This window comes from Cavia porcellus, unplaced genomic scaffold, assembly GCF_034190915.1.
Source record: "Cavia porcellus strain 051 isolate PalLab524CR breed Dunkin Hartley unplaced genomic scaffold, mCavPor4.1 scaffold_16, whole genome shotgun sequence".
Classification (NCBI taxonomy): domain Eukaryota; kingdom Metazoa; phylum Chordata; class Mammalia; order Rodentia; family Caviidae; genus Cavia; species Cavia porcellus.
The window spans coordinates 56,318,788-56,338,332 of NW_026947499.1; the positions used below are offsets into that span (position 1 = coordinate 56,318,788).

The 19,545-nt window shown below is 41.4% G+C and overlaps 1 protein-coding gene across 10 annotated transcripts in view; it reads right to left on the reverse strand.

Annotated features, from left to right (window-relative positions):
- Window positions 1-19,545, reverse strand: part of Tmem219 (transmembrane protein 219) — a 30,897-nt gene that overhangs the window by 2,801 nt on the left and 8,551 nt on the right. Inside the window, exons 1-5 of one of the 10 annotated variants that reach the window (XM_013142228.3) lie at window positions 8,816-8,943; window positions 7,655-7,853; window positions 7,366-7,564; window positions 1,435-1,664; window positions 35-206 (exon numbers count right to left, since the gene is read on the reverse strand). In XM_013142228.3, coding sequence (XP_012997682.1) covers window positions 66-206; window positions 1,435-1,664; window positions 7,366-7,564; window positions 7,655-7,819 — 735 coding nt within the window. In that variant the 5' untranslated portion in view covers window positions 7,820-7,853; window positions 8,816-8,943 and the 3' untranslated portion in view covers window positions 35-65. Of the gene's footprint in view, window positions 1-34; window positions 207-1,434; window positions 1,665-7,365; window positions 7,565-7,654; window positions 7,857-8,352; window positions 8,370-8,636; window positions 8,944-19,545 lie in introns of those variants that run through there. The other 9 variants (XM_013142225.3, XM_005007572.4, XM_013142229.3 and 6 more) reach the window with 9 other exon arrangements.

A 19,545-nucleotide genomic window follows, 5' to 3' on the forward strand; every position in this document is an offset into this window, starting at 1 on the left:
CACCCCTCCATGGGACTAAGGCAAAGAACCTCACCTGAGAACAAGGCAGGACTTGGCTGTCACCCTCAGAGCCGGGTTCTGGACCAGTGGGACTCCCAGCGGCGTGGTAGGAAGCATGAAGCAGAGACACAGCACAGAAGGCCACAAAAGAGGAGCAGGAAAGAGCCCAAGACCAGCAGCCTGGAGCCACACAGTGCCAGCTCCTCCTGGGGATGAGCAGAGGGAGAGAAAGGAGTGTGATGGAAGGGGGAAGGTGGGATCTTCCCTTGCCCTCAATCCAACAGCATCTCAACAGCAGCTAACGGGAAAATATTATTTTCATACAAGTTAACATCTGTCTCCATAGTTTACAGGCTGCCTTGCCTAGCCGTAAACCTGAACTCCCAGAATGACTCTCCCGAGGCACAAATGTTTGCCATTACCTACATTTTAAAGGTTGGGCCGGCACAGAGCCAGGTTGTACTCTGCGAGGAGTGTCTGTAGATGTGGGGGACACATGCACAGCAGCATCCTTGCTGGTCTCTCTCTTCCACCCAGCAGCCACCAGGACCCTCACTTTCAAAGCCCTCAGTGACCCCACTTCTGTGTCAAGTATACCCTTCACAATGCCACTGGATCAGCCTCTGCTGTCTCTCTGGTCTCTTCTAAATTATTCCTAACCCTCAGAGTGAGTACACTCAAAGGTTGAACACTTCTCCATCCCTGGGCCCATGTCCCTTACCTCCCTCTCCACAGTTCCATGACTGCACTCTGCTCCCTCCCTTACCCTCATCCCACCAGGGTGCAGGCCTGGGTTGTGGCCTTGTCTCTGCCACTGAACCAGTTGTGTGGCCTCAGGCAATTCACTCTCTCTAAAGGTGTTTCCTCATCTGTAAAATGGGATAACAGCACCTACCTCAAAAGGCTATTTTAAGATCAAATAACTATGAACCTGAAAGCACTTTGATAAACTACTATACACAATTCTTTTTTAAGTGCCACCTTCTCTGGGAGATGCTCTCCATAAATGCTTGAGTTAGGGTTAATTGCTCTGTAGGTGGTATTTGTATAGCACAATATCATGCTCACATCTCTAGGTCAGCAATTAGTCCATTCTGTCCCAGTATAGCTTCTGACTTCCTTTAAGCTACAGACAATGCTATATAGTAATAGTTGTCATTAATTAAATCTCTATTATGCACTGGGTGTTGTGCTCAGCACATTATAGTCATTCTCACTCAATCCTTATTTGTCATAGTTAAGATAGCATCATTTTTTTTTTTTTATTTTACAGATGAGGAAACCCAGGCTCAGAGAGGTTCAGATGCTTGCTGTAGGCCACACAGCCTTTATGGCAGAGATGAGAAAGCCCACATTCCCTCCTGGAATCTTTAAGATATTATGACATTCAGTATAGCAGTTCACAAACCCCTATGATTGACCAGAAGCTCTTACCGAGGTGAGCAGCTTGGTAAGCACAAGGCCTTCATGGCTCCAGACCGTGACACATTCCTCATCCATCATGGGGCTCAGTGTGGCATTTCCTGCTCCCTCTTCAGAGCAGGATATGGGTGGCTGGCTGGAGGGCAGGATTCCGGGGCCAGCACTAAAATACAGACAGGTTCCTGGAGTCCTTTCTGTGGTCACCCTGGCTGTGATGAGGATTAGCTCCTCTGCAGAAGATCCTGAATGAGACACAGAAGAGGAGATGGAATACAGGAGGAGCGTGGGGACAGGAGCCATCTATCTTCAGACCTCTGTTTACTTCTAAGACTTCTTATAATACCCCGCATTGATTCTACTCAAAAAAGTACTCTGTCTACTACACCATTTATTTCACTAAGGAAGGAAAACAGTCATGTATCCAAAGGAACACAAATCAAAGAAAATTAGCTTACAATCAATATAACAATCATACCAACACTCACAAGGTTGCAGTGAGAAAGGCAGATACACACTGTGTCATTTTATATAAACTTACTTGTCCTTTTAAAAAAAGCAGTTTTCTAATAGGTCCCAAAATCTATTAAAAGGTTTACATCTTATTTTAAACAGTGGGGAAAGGATGACCTGTTCATAATGGCCTTAGAGTAATTTCTATGTGGGGAAAAAATATAAAGTTAGATCTCACACTATAAAATGGAAATTTTAAAATGAACATGGTGACACACTTCTATAATCTTGGCACCCAGGAGGCTGAGGCAGGAGAACTGCCATGACTTTGGAGATCAGCCTGGATTACATAGTGAGATCTTGTCTCCAAAAAAGAAAAAAAGAAAAAAAGAAAAACAAAAAATCCAGACGTAAAAAAGAATGATATGGAAAAAAAACAAACAAACAATTTAAGCAAGTATTACAAGAAAATATAGAAGTATATTCTACAATTTTAAAGTGAGGAGGGCCCTCCCACAAAATGTAGAAAACCCAAAAGCCTTCCTAAAGGATGAGAGCAATAAATCTAACCTATAAAAGTTAAAGATTTCATATAATAAAAGTTAAAAAAAATAAGTAACGGATTGCCTGAAAACACCTATATTTGATTTAAAAATTTACTATGTAGAATAAAGACCTACAAATCAAGAAGAAAAAGATAATTTAAAAGAAAAAGCAAACCTGGCATAGTGGCACGCATCTGTAATTCTAGCACTCAGGAGGCTGAAGCAGGAGAATCCTTGCAAGTCTGAGACCAGCCTGGGCTACAAAAGGAGCTCAAGGCCAGTCTGAACTACATAGCAACACCTTGTCTCAAAAAAAGACATAAACACATACATATACACATGAATGAGTGAGCTGGGCATGGTGGCACATGCCTGTAATCCCAGCACTTGGGAAGCTCAGGCAGGAGGATCAGTGCATGTTCAAGGCTAACCTGAACTACACAGTAAAACTCTGTCTTAAAAAAGACCAAAATAAATAAATAAATACCAGAGAGAGCGAAAAAAAAATTGAGCAGAAGATACAAATAGGTGAGCCACAGATGACAGAAGAAGAGTCCAGTAAATCCTTAAGAAGAGGCCTTACTGGCAAGCAGAAGGAAGTAAATAATCAGGTAATTCCTTTGCTCATTAAATTGGTAAGAATTTTAAACAATACAGTTGGTACTCTCAATTTTAGATGACAATTTGACGATCTGTCATGATTTTAAATGTGTACAGAAGAGGGACTGAGAGAATGCCCACCAAAGTGGAGTTCTTACACTTACTTTTCATATTTCTATATGGCCTGAGTCTATAACAAAATTAATTTCTACCAGAATAATTTTTAAACTAATTTTATTGGTATACTTTTGACATATATGGTGATCACATTCATCATAGGGAGTTTTATTTCTAAAGTAGAGTTTTTTAAAAAAGGCCCATACTCTGGTTCAATAATACCACTTGTAGAAATTAACCCCGTAGCACGGTGGCACTCATCTATAATTCCAACACTCAGGAGGCTGAGGCAGAACCACCATGAGTTCCACGCCAGCCTGGGATATATAGTGAGCCCAATGTCACTCTTAACTACATAGTGAGACCTCATCTCAAAAAACAAACAAACAAAAGAAATTAATCCTAAAGCCAGGTGTGGTGACACATACCTGTAATCATAGCCACCTGGGAAGCTGAAGCAAGAGGATAGAAGTTTTGAGTTTAGCATATGCAACTCAATGATACTCTGCCTCAAAATAAGATAAAAAGGGGTGGGGACATAGCTAGGTGGTAAAGTGCTTGCCTAGTATGTACAAGACCCTGGGTTCAGTCTAATATATAAAGGTGGGAAGGAGGGGAAATTAATTTTAAAAAAAAGGATTAAAGAGAAAAATGCAAAATACCCCAAGCTACTTACTGTTACTTTAACAGAAATATTAAAAATTAGGAAACAGCCAGGCATGGTGGTGCATACCCATAATCCCAGCACTTGGGAAACTTGAGGCAAAAGGATCACTACAAGTTCAGGGCCAGCCTGGGCTATATAGTGAGTGCAAGACTAACCTGAACCACACAGTGAGACCCTGGGCCAAAAAACAAAATAAAACAAAAACAAAAACAAATTTAGAAACAATAGAGATGTTTACTAAAGAAAGCGTTAACAAACTACTGGAGATTAAATTTACAGCCTTTGCAGTGTGGCACATCCCCGTTCTTTTACTTTTTTTTTTTTTTTTTTGAGATAGGATGTCACTAAGTCACTAATTTGTTCAGGCTGGGTTTCAAATTGTGATCCTCCTACCTTGGCCTTCCTTGTGCTGGGGGTATAGGGATGCGCCACCACACTCAACTTTATCATCTCTTTATTGCAGTCAACTCCTAAGTGGCCTCCTGTGTTTGGACACACTACTGCCAAGATGTCAACCAATAGGGAACGACCCTTTAGAATTTTTCAGTTTTTGAGACAGTCTCACTATGTAGCCCAGATTGGCCTCCAGCTTGTTCCAATCCTCCTGAGTGCTGAGATTACAGGAGTGTGCTACTAGGCCTGGCCAGGATGTGACCTTTTAAAACAGAACAAGAAGAACAACAAAAAAATTCTAACACTTTCCTGTTAAAACTGTTGCCTTTGCCCAAAACAGTAGATAAAGTCCAACTACTCTGATTTGTAACAAGACCTTTCCTGGGTTTCTACTTTCTCTTTGGGACCTATTCTACTACTCATTTAAAAATCCCTTCCCAGGGCTGGGGATTTAGCTCAGCGGCATAAGTGCCTGCCTTGCAAGCACGAGGTCGTGAGTTTGATCCCTGGTACTGATTAAAAAAAAGAAAAGAAAAAAATGTAACTTTTTGGGCCTGGAGATTTAGCTTAGCTGCATAAGCACCTGTCTTGCAAGCAGGCGGTCGTAAGTTTGATCCCCGGTACCAATAAAAAGATTAAAAAAAAAATAATAAAAAAAATAAAAATCCCTTTCCCTGTACTAGCCACACAGAATCCCTGCAAGTTCCTAACAATGTTGCCATTGTGGCACCTGTCTGCATGCTTTACTGTTGCTGTGCCCTCTAACTAGGAGTTTTACAAGGGTAAGCACTCCTCAAGCCTCAGCTTCTATGCTGTATCCTCAGGATAGTCTTTCTCCACTATGCTTCACCAGCCTGTGAGTTTCTACCATATAGGGTGTTCTACTTCACACACTGAAAAGTCCTTACTTCCACTATTTGTATCCTGTGAGATTGTGAGCAGTATGAGGGGATGGTTCCCATCTTACAGATCTTTGTATTCCATGCTCTGGGACATTGTAAGTGCTCAATAATTGTTGCATGGTAACACAATTACAGATGTCCCCCCCCACACACACCAAAAAGAAACTTTGGTGTTAACTTTGTTTCTAACTATTATAAAAAGAATAAGGCTTTTGTTATGTACATGTACTCATTCTGAATGCAATCATTATGTACTGCAAACATGTATTGATTAAAAAAAAAAATACTAGACCTTCTTTGCAGAAGCAGAAATCAATGACCCAATCCTACCTTGTGGAAATTTAAGGAATCTGGAATACTCAACATACTCTTGAGAAAGAAGAACAAAGTCAGAGGACTCACATTTCCTGATTTTAAAACTCACTAAAGAGGGACAGTGATCAAGAGTGTGGTACTAGCGTAAGGACAGACATAGATCCATGGAACACAAACGACAGCCCAGAAATAAACCACACATCTATGATCAATTGATTTGCAAAGGGTGCTAAGACAATTCAGTGGAGGGAAATAGTCTTTTCTAAGAAAGATGCTGGGAAATTAGATGGCCACATGTAAAAGAATGAAATTGGATCCCATCCTTAGACCACATACAAAAATCAGCAAAATGAATCCTAAATGTAAAACTAAAATTCTAAAATTCTCAGGAGAAAATACAGGAATAAATCTTAATGACCGTGGGTTAGGAAGGTCTCAGCTATGATACAAAAAGCACAAGCAATACGACAAAAATAAACTCATTAATATTCAAAACTTGTATATCTGAAAGAATATCATCAACAAAGTAAAAGGACAACCCACAAAAGGGGAGAAAAGATCTTCCAACTATAAATCAGGTAAAGGATTTGCATAATATATAAAGAGCTCTTATAGCTCAATAATTAAAACACAGTACCAGGTATTATTGTGCACACCTGTAATCCCAGCTACATGATGGGACACTTTTGGAGGCTGAGCAGGAGGACTGAAAGTTTAAACCCGGCCCAGGCAATTTAGTGATTTAGCAAGATTCTATCTCAAAATAAAAAAATAAAAAGGGAAACAGTTCAGTGTTAAGACCCTGCATTCACTCTCCAGTACTGCAAAACAAACAAAAAACTAAAAAGTGGAAACAACCCCAATGTTGAATAATGAACAAATACATTAAAATGTGGAATATTCACGTAAGCCAGGCACAACGACACATGCCTACTGACCTCAGGGGGCTGAAGCAAGAGGATGCCAAGTTCAAGGCCAGTCTGGCAACTTAGCAAGACCTTGACTCTAAATAAAAAGGGCTCAGACAAGGAATAAAGCTCAGTGGCATAAGCACCTGCTTGGCAAGTGCAAGGTCCTGAGTTTGATGCCCAGTACCGAAGAGAAGAAGAAAAAAAAAAAACAAAAAAACTGGCCGTGCAGTTCAGTGACAGAGCACTTGCCTACTATAGGTTCAATCCCTAGCACCACTAAAAAACAAAAAAGATACTGGGGATTTAGCTCAAGTGTTTGCCTGGTAAGCACGAGGTCATGAGTTCAATTCCTGACTCTATTGGCCTTAGATATACTTTCAATTTGTCTCAACTCAGCCCATGGCTTATTAAAACCATTTTACTGTGAACAGATGAATGAAAGGAAAACCAATGCTAAGTTAAAAAACAAACCAAAAAATGCTACTTTAATTAAACAGAATATGCTAGGGGTGGTGGCAAAGGCCTGTGATCCCAGCACTTGTGAGGTTGAGACAGGAAGATCACTGCAAGCCTAAGGCCAACCTGGGCTACATAGTGAGTTCAAGGCCAGCTTGGACTATTTTGGGACAGTCTCAACACTTTGCCAAATAAATAAATAAAGAGAAGATACTTCTATGATATCCCTGAGGAAAAAGAGGGTGCCTCTGAGAGGCAATGGCTTATAAAGATTAAAAAGAACCCAGAGTCAAATATAGCTCATCTCATCAAACTGCCAAGGAGCAAAGTAAAGAACCTGAGAACTGAAGCAGGTGGAGAAAATATAGAGAACCTACACAGTGGCACAAGCACTTGCCTGGCAAGCACAGGGTTCTGAATTCGATTTCTGGTATCCCTTCCTCAAAAAAACCTGCACTGTGGGCATGGCCACTGAAAATATCTAGTTCTTATTATAGCAGAAGTGACTAAGGCACAGGGATTGCCCCAGGTGACCAGGTGGCAAAGTCAGAGGCTGATGCTGGACCCATAGTCCTCCCTCATCTCACCTTTCAATCCCATCTGACTACCTGGGATCTTGGCTTGGAATGTTTTAGTCTTGTTCCGGTCTGGACCATCTTCAAATTTCAAGGTGGTCAGCAACCCCACGATGTGAGAGATATGAGACCCTTGCGACTTCTCTGTGACTGTCGCATTCACAGGGCACAAAGTCAGCTGGCCAAAAGACCTCAAGAAGGAGACCCAGTCCTGTGTGCAAAAGGAGGATGGGAGAGAGGTGAGAGGCAAGACATGTCACGGGCAGGGCTCCATGGGAAGCATGAGCAGGAGGGCACTTACCTGAGGGATGTCAGGGCTGCGCAGACCAGTCCTATGGGTGAGAAGGAAGCCTCCCAGGCCCAGGCCTGAGAGGCCAAGGAGCAGCAAGATCAGATTGGCACAGACCAGAGGTGGGTGGTGGGCCAGACAGAGATGCAGGTTGTGCCAGGCCTGGCAGCAGCCCATGAGGAGCAGAGGGATCTGGGCCTTCTCGGAGAGCCTGCTGGGAAGGGAAGAGAGGGAAGACTGGGTGAGAGCCTGTTGGTCAGAAGACGCTCCTCCATGTTACACAAAGTGGGCAAAAGCTCTGGGGAGGCAAGGGACTTGCCCAAGGTATGCTGGCATTTAGTGGCAGAGCTCAGACAAGAACCCAAAGTTCTTGACTTCCAAAGTTCACCTCCGTGTCCACTATGTAAATGTTTGTTGTATTTCATTTCTGAAATAACCTGGGCTAAGCAGAGCACAGCATTCTGTGCTCCTACAAGGAAACTGAAAGGGAGAATTCTCTGCCTGACAAAGAGAAAGCTGCACAAAGAAAGTGTCTCAGTAAGACTCCACTTTGGAAAGACAAGGCTAAATGGATCGGAGTCCCTTGCTACTCATTAGCTATGCGAGAACAGGTCAGTTAACTGCTGTGAGTTTAGGCATCTGTGAAATAGGAGTTCTCAGAACACCAAGTCATGAGTATTACTTGTGGTCCACAGCTGTCGGCATGGTACCTGGCCACGCAGGAACTCAACAGATGTCATTTCCTTTCTCTTGTGCATAGCGATCCTCAAAACCAGAAGGAGAGAAAAACACTGGGGTAAACTGAAGTTCTGGGACCTTAACACAGAAGTGATCTAACCGCGGTCTGAAACCTGCCTCCTGCGTCTCAGGAGAGCACTCTATCCCATGCAACAAGCGACAGCTTGACGAAAAAGAACATCTGGAAGGCGAGAGATAAACAGATGGGATTGGGGAAGAAGACAGGAGTCACGGAAATGCCCAGCCTTTGCCCTGCCTCCGGTCCTGGGATTCCTGGAAGGTCAAACACAGGAGAGGGAAGGACCGAGCCTGAGTGTCAGCAGCGGGTGGTGCACCTGGGTCTCCTCCCTTCCCCGAAGCGCCCTCCTGAAGGATCGGGACTCCCACATCCCTTCCCGATCTAGCGGCTCACGGCGGCCGGCCGCTCACTCTCACCGCTCGGAGCCGGGCGGAGGCCCCTGCTACGTCACGCGCGGAGCTGCGAGGGGCGGGGTCTTGCGCGGAGCACCCCTCTCCCCCGCCCTCCCCACTTCAGGTGCTCGCATGCGCACTGGCCGTGGCGCTGCTAGGCGTCCAGGCGAGGGCGTACCAAGAGGGAAGCAGCTTAGGGGCAAGAGAGGCTGGGATCACGTTGTGCTGGCGAGGGACTGGGAGCGTGGCGCGCGGTTAGTGTTGGAGGCGTGGCAGGACGCCCAGACCCCTCCTCAGCGAGACCCGGGGAGGGGGGTTCTGTGGGAATCTCTTCGCAGGCATTTTCCTGTGACTCGTCCCCCACCCGCGCTGGTAGCACGGCCCGGCCAGGCTCAGGTTCCGGGGAAGAACTTGAGTCTCTTTGGTGGGGTAGGGCGTACACTTGAGGACTCTGGTCTTCCGGGCTTTGTCCCCAGAATGTTTATTGTCTACTTTATGCGTGGCTCCTGGCTCTAAGCAATTCCTTAAAGCGTAGGAGCTTGGAGCTGCCAAGATGCTCTACAGAGAACACCTAATGTCATTTCTGCCCGCATTGTAGAGATTAGAAGGTCTTACCTGAAATAGCATGACACATGAGGCCCTAAACTCTGGTTTCAAGTCCTGACTGTGCCCCAGAAAAAATCATAACCGTGTTCTGGCTAGTAAGATCGGCCCCCTGATAAAGGCAGCCGTGGTTCCATGAGAAGCTTAAGCGGCAACATGTGGGAAAATATGAGCGCATTGCCCACTGAGCATGCAGCGACACCGAATACTACTCAAAACAGAATCTGAGTATTTAACTCAAGGGTGGCTTCTTTAAAGCAGAGATGATGTCATGTTGGTACCACTATTTACAAAAGTTTATGGCACAAAATCTTGACACACCTTAGCCAAATGATTTTTGCCAAGGATGTCACAACCGCTCAAGAACCCCCCCCCCATGCACTAAATGACACAAGGCCAGACACAGTGCGCACAGCTGCAATCCCAGCACTCAGGAGGGTGAGGCAGGAGGATTACCATGAGTTTGAGGCCAGCCTGGGCCACATAATGAGTTCTAGACCATCCTCAACATAGCAAGACCCTGTCTCAAAAAAAAAAAAAAAAAAAAAAAAAAAAGAAATCCAAAAGACACAATGGCGTGAAAAGGCAACCCACAGAATGGGAGGGAATATTTGAAAATCAAGTGTCTGACAGGTGTTTGATCTCTAGAACATATGATGAACTCAACAACAACAAAACATAAGCTATCCAAACATAAGTAGGCAAGGACTTGAATAGATATTTTTCCCAAAAGGATATTCAGTGATCAACAACCACAGGAAAACATGACCAACATTACTAATCATTAGGAAAATGCAAATCAAAATGAGGTTCTGTCTCATTAAAATGGCTATGATCAAGAAAATAAGTATTGATAAATATGGAAAAAATGGAAATCTTACATGCTTTTGGAGTTAATGTAAAATGATTCAGTTGCTATAGCAAATAGTATAGTAATTCCTAAAAAAGTTAAATATAGAAATACATATGATCCAGTAATTTTACTTCTGGATATACCCAAGAGAATTGAAAGCAGGATATCAAATAGTGATTTCTACATCCATATTGATAGCAGCATTATTCACAAGTGACAAAGGGAGCTGGGCATGGTGATGCACACCTGTAATCCAGCACTCAGGAGGCTGAGGCAGGAGAACTGCTGCAAGTTCCAGGTCAGCATGGGCTCCATAGTATGTTCAGCGCCAGCCTGAATGACACCTAGTGAGACCCTGTCTCAAAAAACAAAACAAGGGGCTGAGGATTTAGCTCAGCGGCATAAGTGCCTGCCTTGCAAGCAGGCAGTTGTGAGTTCGATCCCTGGTACTGATAAAAATGAAAAAGACCAAAAAAAACCAAAACAACAACAACAAAAAAAAACAAGTGGCAAAGGTAGTAGCCTCCCATGTAAGTGTCCATTGACAGATCATTTTTGGTTGTGGTTTTTGTGTTGTGTTGTTTTTTGAGACAAGGTCTCACGATGCAGTTCAGGCAGGCCTTGAATTCACAGAAATCCTCTGCCTCAGCCTGCCAAATTCTGGGATTATACACCTGCACCACTATGCCCAGCTAGAATTTCCTTCTTCATCTTTGTCTTCATCTTCATCTTCATTTTCATCTTCATCTTCTTTTTTTGGTACTGGGAATCAAATTTAGGGCCTGTGCTTACCAGGCAGTCACTGTGCCACTGAACTATATCCCCAGCCCAAATTTCCTTACTTTTTAAAGGTTGAATAATATTCCATCATATGTTGTATGTACTTCATTTTCTTTAAAACATTTATCTAGCCAGGTATGGCCTGAGAGTTTGAGGCCTGTCTGATCTACATAGTGAGTTCAAGGCCAGCCTAAACTACATAAGAAGACCCTGTCTCAACGAACAAAGATATAAAAAGGCATTTTTATTACTTACATACATTAACTATCTTATATATTTTATGTGCAAAGCCAGAGTAAATCTTATCCACTCATTGTGGCCCAAGAGAGCCAAAAGTTTGGATACCCATGGTTTATGAATACCAAGTTTTAATTCTGCAAGACGAAAATGTTTTGGAAATGGATGATTGCATGTCACCACCAACAAGGTGAATATACTTAATACTACTGAACAGTACACTGAAAATGGAAAGATGATAATGTTATGTGTATTTTATTACAATTAAAAATAATGTTGAAGAAACCATTGTGGGAAAGGTTTATCATATAGTCTCCTAGGTGACAAAATAAGACCCGTAAGCAAAAAGTTTTTTTAGGGGGTAAATTTCCTTGTGAATTTAATCAATTTTTAGTCTCTTTTAAAAATTGGGCTGGGTATGGTGGTGCATGCCTATAATCCCAACACTCAGAAGATTGAGGCAGGAAGATAACTGCAAATTCAAGGCCAGTGTAGGCTACAAAGTGAGTTCAAGTCTACCCTGAACTGTGTAGTGAAACCCTGTCTAAAAAAGACAAAAAGTAAAATAAAGTTTGGAACGTATCTGCTTAAACATTTAAGCAAGTTAAAACCAAAACAAATTGTGGTGGTCCATGCCTTAAATCCCACCACTCTGGGAGACTTGAGGCAGGAGGATTACAAATTGGAGCCCAGCCAATTTAGTGAGTTAGTGAGACCTTGTCTCAAAAACAAAAACAAAACAAACAAACAAACAACAAAAAAAAACAAACCCCAATAGCAACAACAACAAAAACCCAACATCAAGTTGATCCAGTCAACAATTTTTAAATGGCTGCTAAAATGCACATACAAAGCTACTATCAATGAAGCAAAACCTTTATCAATGCTTCGTCCAATTTCTAGAGTGAGATAAGGCATGAAAGGGCCTAGTGTCATGCTGCTACAACAAATATGAATATTCTCTCACTCTTCTCATTTTGCAGAGTAGGCATGCATATTTGGATAGCAATTCTCACAAAGAATCACAGCTGCCATTTACTTATTCAGTCAAACCAAGCAAATTGTATGAACCAGTTGAGGCAAACCAGTTAGAGCAAGGAACTTCCCGAAGTCTTGAGAATCGGGGTAAATAGATGCGAACAAACGTCTTACAGGGAAAAAAGAAAAAGCATGTGTGAAGAGGAAACTTTAGTACTCCAACATACACTGACATTTTAAAAATAATTCACTCGGTGGCTCTCAAGGTGAATGTTGCTGTGGAAACGGCTCCTTAGGCAGCCTAAATAATTCAGCCAAGGTCACATGGGTGGTAGGTGGCAGAAGCAGGGTTATGATTCAAGCCTAACACAGCCCAAAATCAGAAAGAAAAGAGAAAATCAGAAAGTCGGCTGAGAATCAATTCCATTTCCCTGAAAGAAATGGAGGGAGAGTTCCTTCCATAGTAATAAATCCCCCTTAAAGCTTTGGCATAACTAAAGCTTCTTGCAAAAATCCGTTTGATTTTCTCCTTTTAGATTACTGAATCAAACCTTTTTTGGCTTACCAACCTCTACGAGAGTCTGATAAAAGCTTTTTATTCAGTCAGTTGTTCATTTAATAAACATCTGTTGGTTGCCAGGCAGTATTTGGTGAACAAACTATTTATGGTCGTTGGCCTCCTAAAACTATATTCTGACTATGAACTCTGTCTAGAAAAATACACGTTCCGCTGGGTATGGTAACACATGCCTGTAACCCCAGATACTTGGACAGGAAGCAGAGACAGGAAGATCACAAGTTTGAGGCCAGCTTGGACAATTTAGTGAGATCCTATCTCAAAATAAAATAAAAAGGGCTGGGAATGTAGCTCAGTGGTAGAGCACTTGTTTACAATGCATGAGGCCCTGGCTTCAGTCTGTAATACCATACAACACACACACACACACACACACACACACACACACACACACACACTCAGAAGGAAAACAAAAGAGAGAAACATGATTATTCACTTAAACTTTTATGTGCAATTTCAGTCACTGGACCCTCTATTGTCTTGGAATCCCTACTTCAACAAAACCCAACATAGATATTAAATGTCCACATCTCTCTCTGAGGTTCTATTTTATTTTATTTTATTTTTTGTACTACTGGAGATTGAACCCATGGCCTTTACACCGAGCTATATCTCTAGCCCTTTGTATTTTTAGACAAAGTCTTGTTAAGTCTCTAATTTGCCCAGGATGGGTTCAATCTTGTAATCTTTCTGCCTCAGCCTCTTAGAGTGCTGGGATTACAAGTCTGGACCACTACAACAGGCTTATCCTAGTAATTACCTTAATTTTAAATGCCAAGCCTCTAGTTAGGTACTGAGGGAAACCATATTTTCTACCACTGATGTGTTAAGAGACATATGAAATGTATAACAATCATATCAGGATAGCTGGTATGTTTTTATTTCATGTATATCATTTCTTGGGGAATGTTCAAAATCTTGTCTCCTAGCCATCTTGAAATATACAACTAATTATTGTCAACCATAGTTATCCTACCGTGTTACAGAACATTAGAAGTTATTTATCTTTCCTTGTGCACCTCATCAAGCATGTGGTCTCCACTCCACTCTCCCCAACTTTTGCCAGGCTGGTGCCTGCCCTCCATTATAGTCTCTTCTCTGAAATCAGTGTTTCAGCTTCCTCCTCTGTGCAAAAAGATAGAGTGTCTAGCTTTTGCATCTGAGCTGTTTCACTTAGCATGTCTTCCAGTCCCGTTCCTGTTTTTGCAAATGACAGTTGTGATATCAGATATTTGGTCACAGCAACAAGAAGCTGCCCAATGCAATACTTTTTAAAATCCAGTTATCTGTGAACACTTGGATTGTTTTCACACTTAAATTATTGTTAATTATATTGCTATGTATATTGGTGTCTAAGCATCTTCTTCAGCCTCTGTTTTCAGTTTTTTGGGGCAAATGCCTAGGAGTAGAACTGTTTTGTCATATAGTAAGTCTAAGTTTGGCTTTTTAAGAAACTGCCAAACCCTTTTTTCACAATAGCAGCACTATTTTCATTCCCATCAGCAAAGGACAAAGGTTTGAGTTTCTGCATACCTTTGCCAATACTGACCTTTGTGATATAGCCACCCTAGAGCTCTGGAAGTGGCGTCTCTTCATCTCCTCATGGGTTTACTTTTCAGTTCCCTAATGACGAATCCTGTGGAACACTTTTTTGTAGCTACCCTTCATACATTTTCTTTGAAGAAATACCTATTTCTGTCTTTGGAGAGATCTCCTGTGCCCATTTTTGTATTTGGTTACTTGAGATTGTGTTGCTAAGTTATAGGGGGTTTTTTATATTAATTATGAATTAGTTCCTTATCAAATGTGTAATTTGCATATATTTTCTCCCATTCTATGAGTTGCTTTATTTTATTTATTTACTGATTGATTTTTGTATTGGGAATTGAACTCACAACATCATGCTTTCCAGGAAGGCACTGTGCCACTGAGCTATATCCCTAGCCCAAGTTGTCTTTTTGTTAAGTATGGTATTTTACTTTTTGATACTAAGGTAAAAGGCATGATTTTTTTTAAATTTTTCATTCTGGATTTCTTGCTCTAACTTTCAGTGTTTTTAAATACTAAATATGTTTTTCAGGAGTTATTTCATTTACATCTCAAATGAAGACTCCCTGAGAAACCTACTATTTATTATTACCATTTGCATTTCATAGATGAAGTGAGAAGAATTTGCAGGTCATACATCTAGTAAGTAGCAAAGCCTAGTCCCAGCTACACAGAAGACAGAGGCAGAGGAATCCCAAATTCAAGCTCAGCCTGGGCAATTCATAGGATCACCACCAGTTGAGGCCAATCTGGGCTACATAGTCAGCTCAAGGTCAGCCTGAGCTAAAAACCAAGACCTTGTCTCAAAAAATACAAAAAAAAAAAAAAAAATCAGGCAAACAACAACAACAAACCAAAAGAAAAAAAAAAAAGAAATAGCAACCAATCCTAGCACCTAGGAGGCTGAGGCAGGAAGATCATGAGTTTGAGGCCAGTATGAGCTACAATAAGAGTACCCTGTCTCAAAAAAGAAAAAACAAAAACTAACAACAACAAAAGCTCATAACATTGTGTACTCTTGATTTCTTTATTTTTTTTTTAATAGGAGAGACTTTGAAATTGTGCACTCTCCTGCTTTTTTTTTTTTGTACTAGGAATTGAACTCAGGACCTTGCACTTACCAGGCAGGTGCTTATGTCACTGAGCTATATTCCCAGCCCTATTCTTGGTTTCTTACAGGCACTTGACTTAGTATGTTCAATATGGAGCTGATGAGTGACAGTGCGAAAGGCAGAGAAAGACCTCTGCCAGCCTATTCCTTCCCAGCACTGGCAAAAACAATCCAAATTAGTATCTGAGAACTCTGGAAGATAGTCAAAGGTTTACGGTATCTAAGGAGAAAGATCTGAATCAGGAGAAAAATTATAGACTCAGCATAAGAGAGCTTTGCAGTGTTTGGAACTTGGCCCTGTCCTTCGCCTCCTTAGAACAATGCGGGCTTGAAGAAAGCAGCTGGTGCTCAGCCTGCATTCCTAGTGCAAGTGCCTGGTTCCATCCATGGCAAAGCAGATCTCTTCCCCCTGCACTTACGTTCACTTGTGGGTTCCCTGCAAGTCAATGTGAAGGGATGTGCTTATGTCACCTAATCAAGTACTTACAGAACAAGGAAGCAGCTCCATGAAGCCAAATGAACAAGTCACTACCAGGGGTGGAGGGTGGTGGAAATGACAGCAGCAGACACAGCAAAAACCAGAGGAAGAGTTGGGGAGTGGGAATCTTGAATACTAGGGCCTTAGTCCCAGGAACATGCTGGATCCAAGGCAGGATGAATGCTCAGAAAACACTTAACCATAAGTTTTCACTTCTAGCTGATCTCTAAGGTCAGCAAAGCAGGATCTGGAGACTAAGCAGTCATGATTGCCTGGCTCCTGGTGGAGCAGTGCCCCCCATCAGAGGCAATCTGCAAAGGCCTGGAGTCCTCTCTCTTCTTTCCTCTCCTCTTGTCTCCTCCCTTTCTGGGCCTTTCCTCTCTTTGATCTACCCCTCTTAGCTCTCTATCTCTTCTTCACATTATAATATTCACAATGCTCTATTTTCAGGGAATAATAGGAAGCAAACAAAGAACTAATAAGACATTCACAAGAAAGAAATAAACAGTATGTACCCAAGGAAGCGCAGATATTTGGTTTATTTTATTTTATTTTATTTTTTTAGATGTTGGGTTTATTAGGCCAAAGACTTGAATTGTTTATAATATTCTCAAAAAGCTAAAGGAAGTCATAGTTAAATCGGTGACAGAAACCAGGAGAACAATGTTCCAGCAAGTATAGGGTATCAGTATAAAGAAATTACTAAAAGAACTGTGGTGGCTGGGTATGGTGGCACACGCCTATAACCCCAGCCCTCAGGAGGCCGAAACAGGACAATCCCAATGAGTTTGAGGCCCACCTGAATTGCAGAGTGAGACCCTGCCTCTAAAAGAAACAAACAAACAACCTGGTGAACAGTGCTTCCTCTGTGTATGACATCTTACCGAGGCTGCAGTTGCTACTGCTCGTGAGCTCGGAGGCACTGCTCAGGAGAAGAAAGATGCTAGAAAGTTGACCAAGAAAGACCAAGACCAGTAAAACAAACCTGGGGGCAAGGCTGAGGAGAACTGGTCCGAATACAGTGTTCAGAACATACTGAACAATTTGGTCTTGCGGTGTTTTGTTTTGTTTTGTTTTGAGACAAGGTCTGACTCTTTGACCTTTCTATTGTAGCCCAGGCTGGCCTTGAACTCACAGTGCTCTTCTTGTCTCGGCCTCCTGAGTGCTGTGATTATAGGCGTGTGCCACCACGACTGGCTACCTGATTTTATTTGATAAAGTTACTTATGCCAACTCTGTGAGAGAGTTTCCAACTCTAAATTTGAAACCTCCTTGGAGTCTGACAGGTTGAGACACATGGGTCACTGGTCTGGGCAGCCTTGCAGGAGCTCCTTAGTAAAGGACTTAGCAAGGTGATTTCCAAGAGCAGAACTCAAATTATTTGGGTCAGAAATACTGAGGTGAGAGATGCCCTACTTGCTAGCGTATGAACAGGTTCAACCAGCTGTATACTTGGAAAAATAAAACTTTGTTATTGAATAATTTTTAAAGGTCCAAATAGAATCAGGTATGGTGAGTATGCCTGACATTCTAGCAGTGTGGGAAACTGAGACAGGAGAACAGCAAGCTTAAGCCTACTCTGAGGAACTGAGTGAGATTCTGTCTCAAAAAAAAAAAAAAAAAAAAAGAAAGAAAGAACAGAAAAAAATCTGGGGATGTAGCTCAGTACAAAGGCCCTGGGTTCGATCCCTAGTACATTAAAAAAAAAGAAAAGAAGCTTTCCAACTGAAAAGTATAATAACTAATATTTTGAATATAGACAAGATTCATTTTAATCAGATATGATAAGTTATATAGACATGGATGTGACTGTCAAGTAATATGATGGCCGTGAACTCTTGGTTTCAAGAGATCCAGCTCTATCAGCTTCCTGAATAGCTGGGACTACAGGCACATGCCAGTGTCTGGCTATAGAAGTTTTTGTGGTTTTGTTTTATTGTTGTTGTTTGTAAGTTTTATTTATTTATTTATTTTTTATTGGTACTGGGAATCGAATTCACGACCATGTACTTGCAAGGCAGGCGGTTATGCCACTGAGCTAAATCCCCAGCCCCTATAAATTTTATTTTGATATTATAAAATATTTTTTTGAGACAGGGTCTCATTATGTAGTTCTGGCTATCCTTGAACTCACTATGGAGCCCAGGCTGGCCTCAAACTTGCAGCGATCCTCCTACCTCCTTACAGGCATGTACCACCATGCCCAACATTATTTTGAAATAAATTCTTGTTAAATTGCTCAGGTTGGCTTTAAACTTGCTTTAACTTGAGTCTTCCTGACTCAGCCACCTGTGTAGCTGGGATTCTAAATGTATGCCCCTGTGCCTAAGAAGAAAGTTTTAACTGCAGACCCCTAGTAGCAGAAGGCACAACCTACCATCAAGACCAGATGAAGAAATCACTAGGATCAGACATGAAACAGAGAGAACAGGAGGGAACCACGGGTAAGCGCTGCTAGAAGGTAGCATAGGGTGGAATCTGTGGGCTGATATAATAAGCAGGTGTAGGGTAGGAAAATTTGAATATGAGTTCCTGGCATTAAGAACTGTCCCTCATTTTCTAGACTACATGGTAATACCCCAGCTCAAAAACAAAAAAAACAAAAACAAAAAAAAAAAACCAAATCCAACAAATAAGGATCAAAGTGGATGATAAATAATAGGAAATGGGACGAAAATATTCAAATGGAAAGAGGAACAAAGAGAAAATAGAAGGAAAAAATGCAAACAAAGCTCTTGTAAATGAGGGGAAGAGGGGTTGAAAGGAGGAGAAAGGAATATGGAAAAAAAAGAATAAAGATTTATACAGGTACAAATGTCCTATGATGGATGTGATCATTATATACATCAAAGTGTGCTGATAAAATTAATTTTAAAAAATCAATCAATCAGGGCCTGGGATTCAGCTCAGTGGCATAAGCATGGCTGGCAAGCACAAGGTTGTGAGTTCAATCTCTTGTTCAAAAAAAAAAGTCAGTGAAAGATATAAGACACGCAAAAAGCAGATAATAAAATAATTGAAGTAAATCCTTACCAATAATTACTTTAAATGTAAATAGGTTAAAACCTCCAATTGAAAGGCTGAGACTAGGAAAATGGCTAAGAAGAGAAAATGTGATTCATCAATATGCTGTTTACCAGAGTTTCACTTTAGAGTCAAAGACACAAGAGGATTGAAAGTAAAAAGATAGAAAAAGGCATGCAATGCAAATTATATCCAAAAGGGAGCAGGAGTGGCTTTGCTACTACTGAACAATATCAAACGAAAGAAACCTTATGTCAACATTGTTATGACAGACAAGAAGGATGTTATATGTTTTTTAAAAGGTCAATTCTTTTCTTTCTTAAATAAACAAAGAAAGAAAGAATAAAAATGATGAGATAGAATTTCAAAGGGCCAACTTGTCCAGAAAATGATAAACATTTTCATACCTAACAACACAGCTCCAATTATATACAGCAGGAATTGACACAGCTGAAGAGAAAAAGAAACATTTCTATAATAATAGTTGGCAATTTGTTTTCCACCTTCAATAATGGATGAAAGAGCTACATAGGAGATCAGTAACAGAGGGCTTTTTCAATTCTCT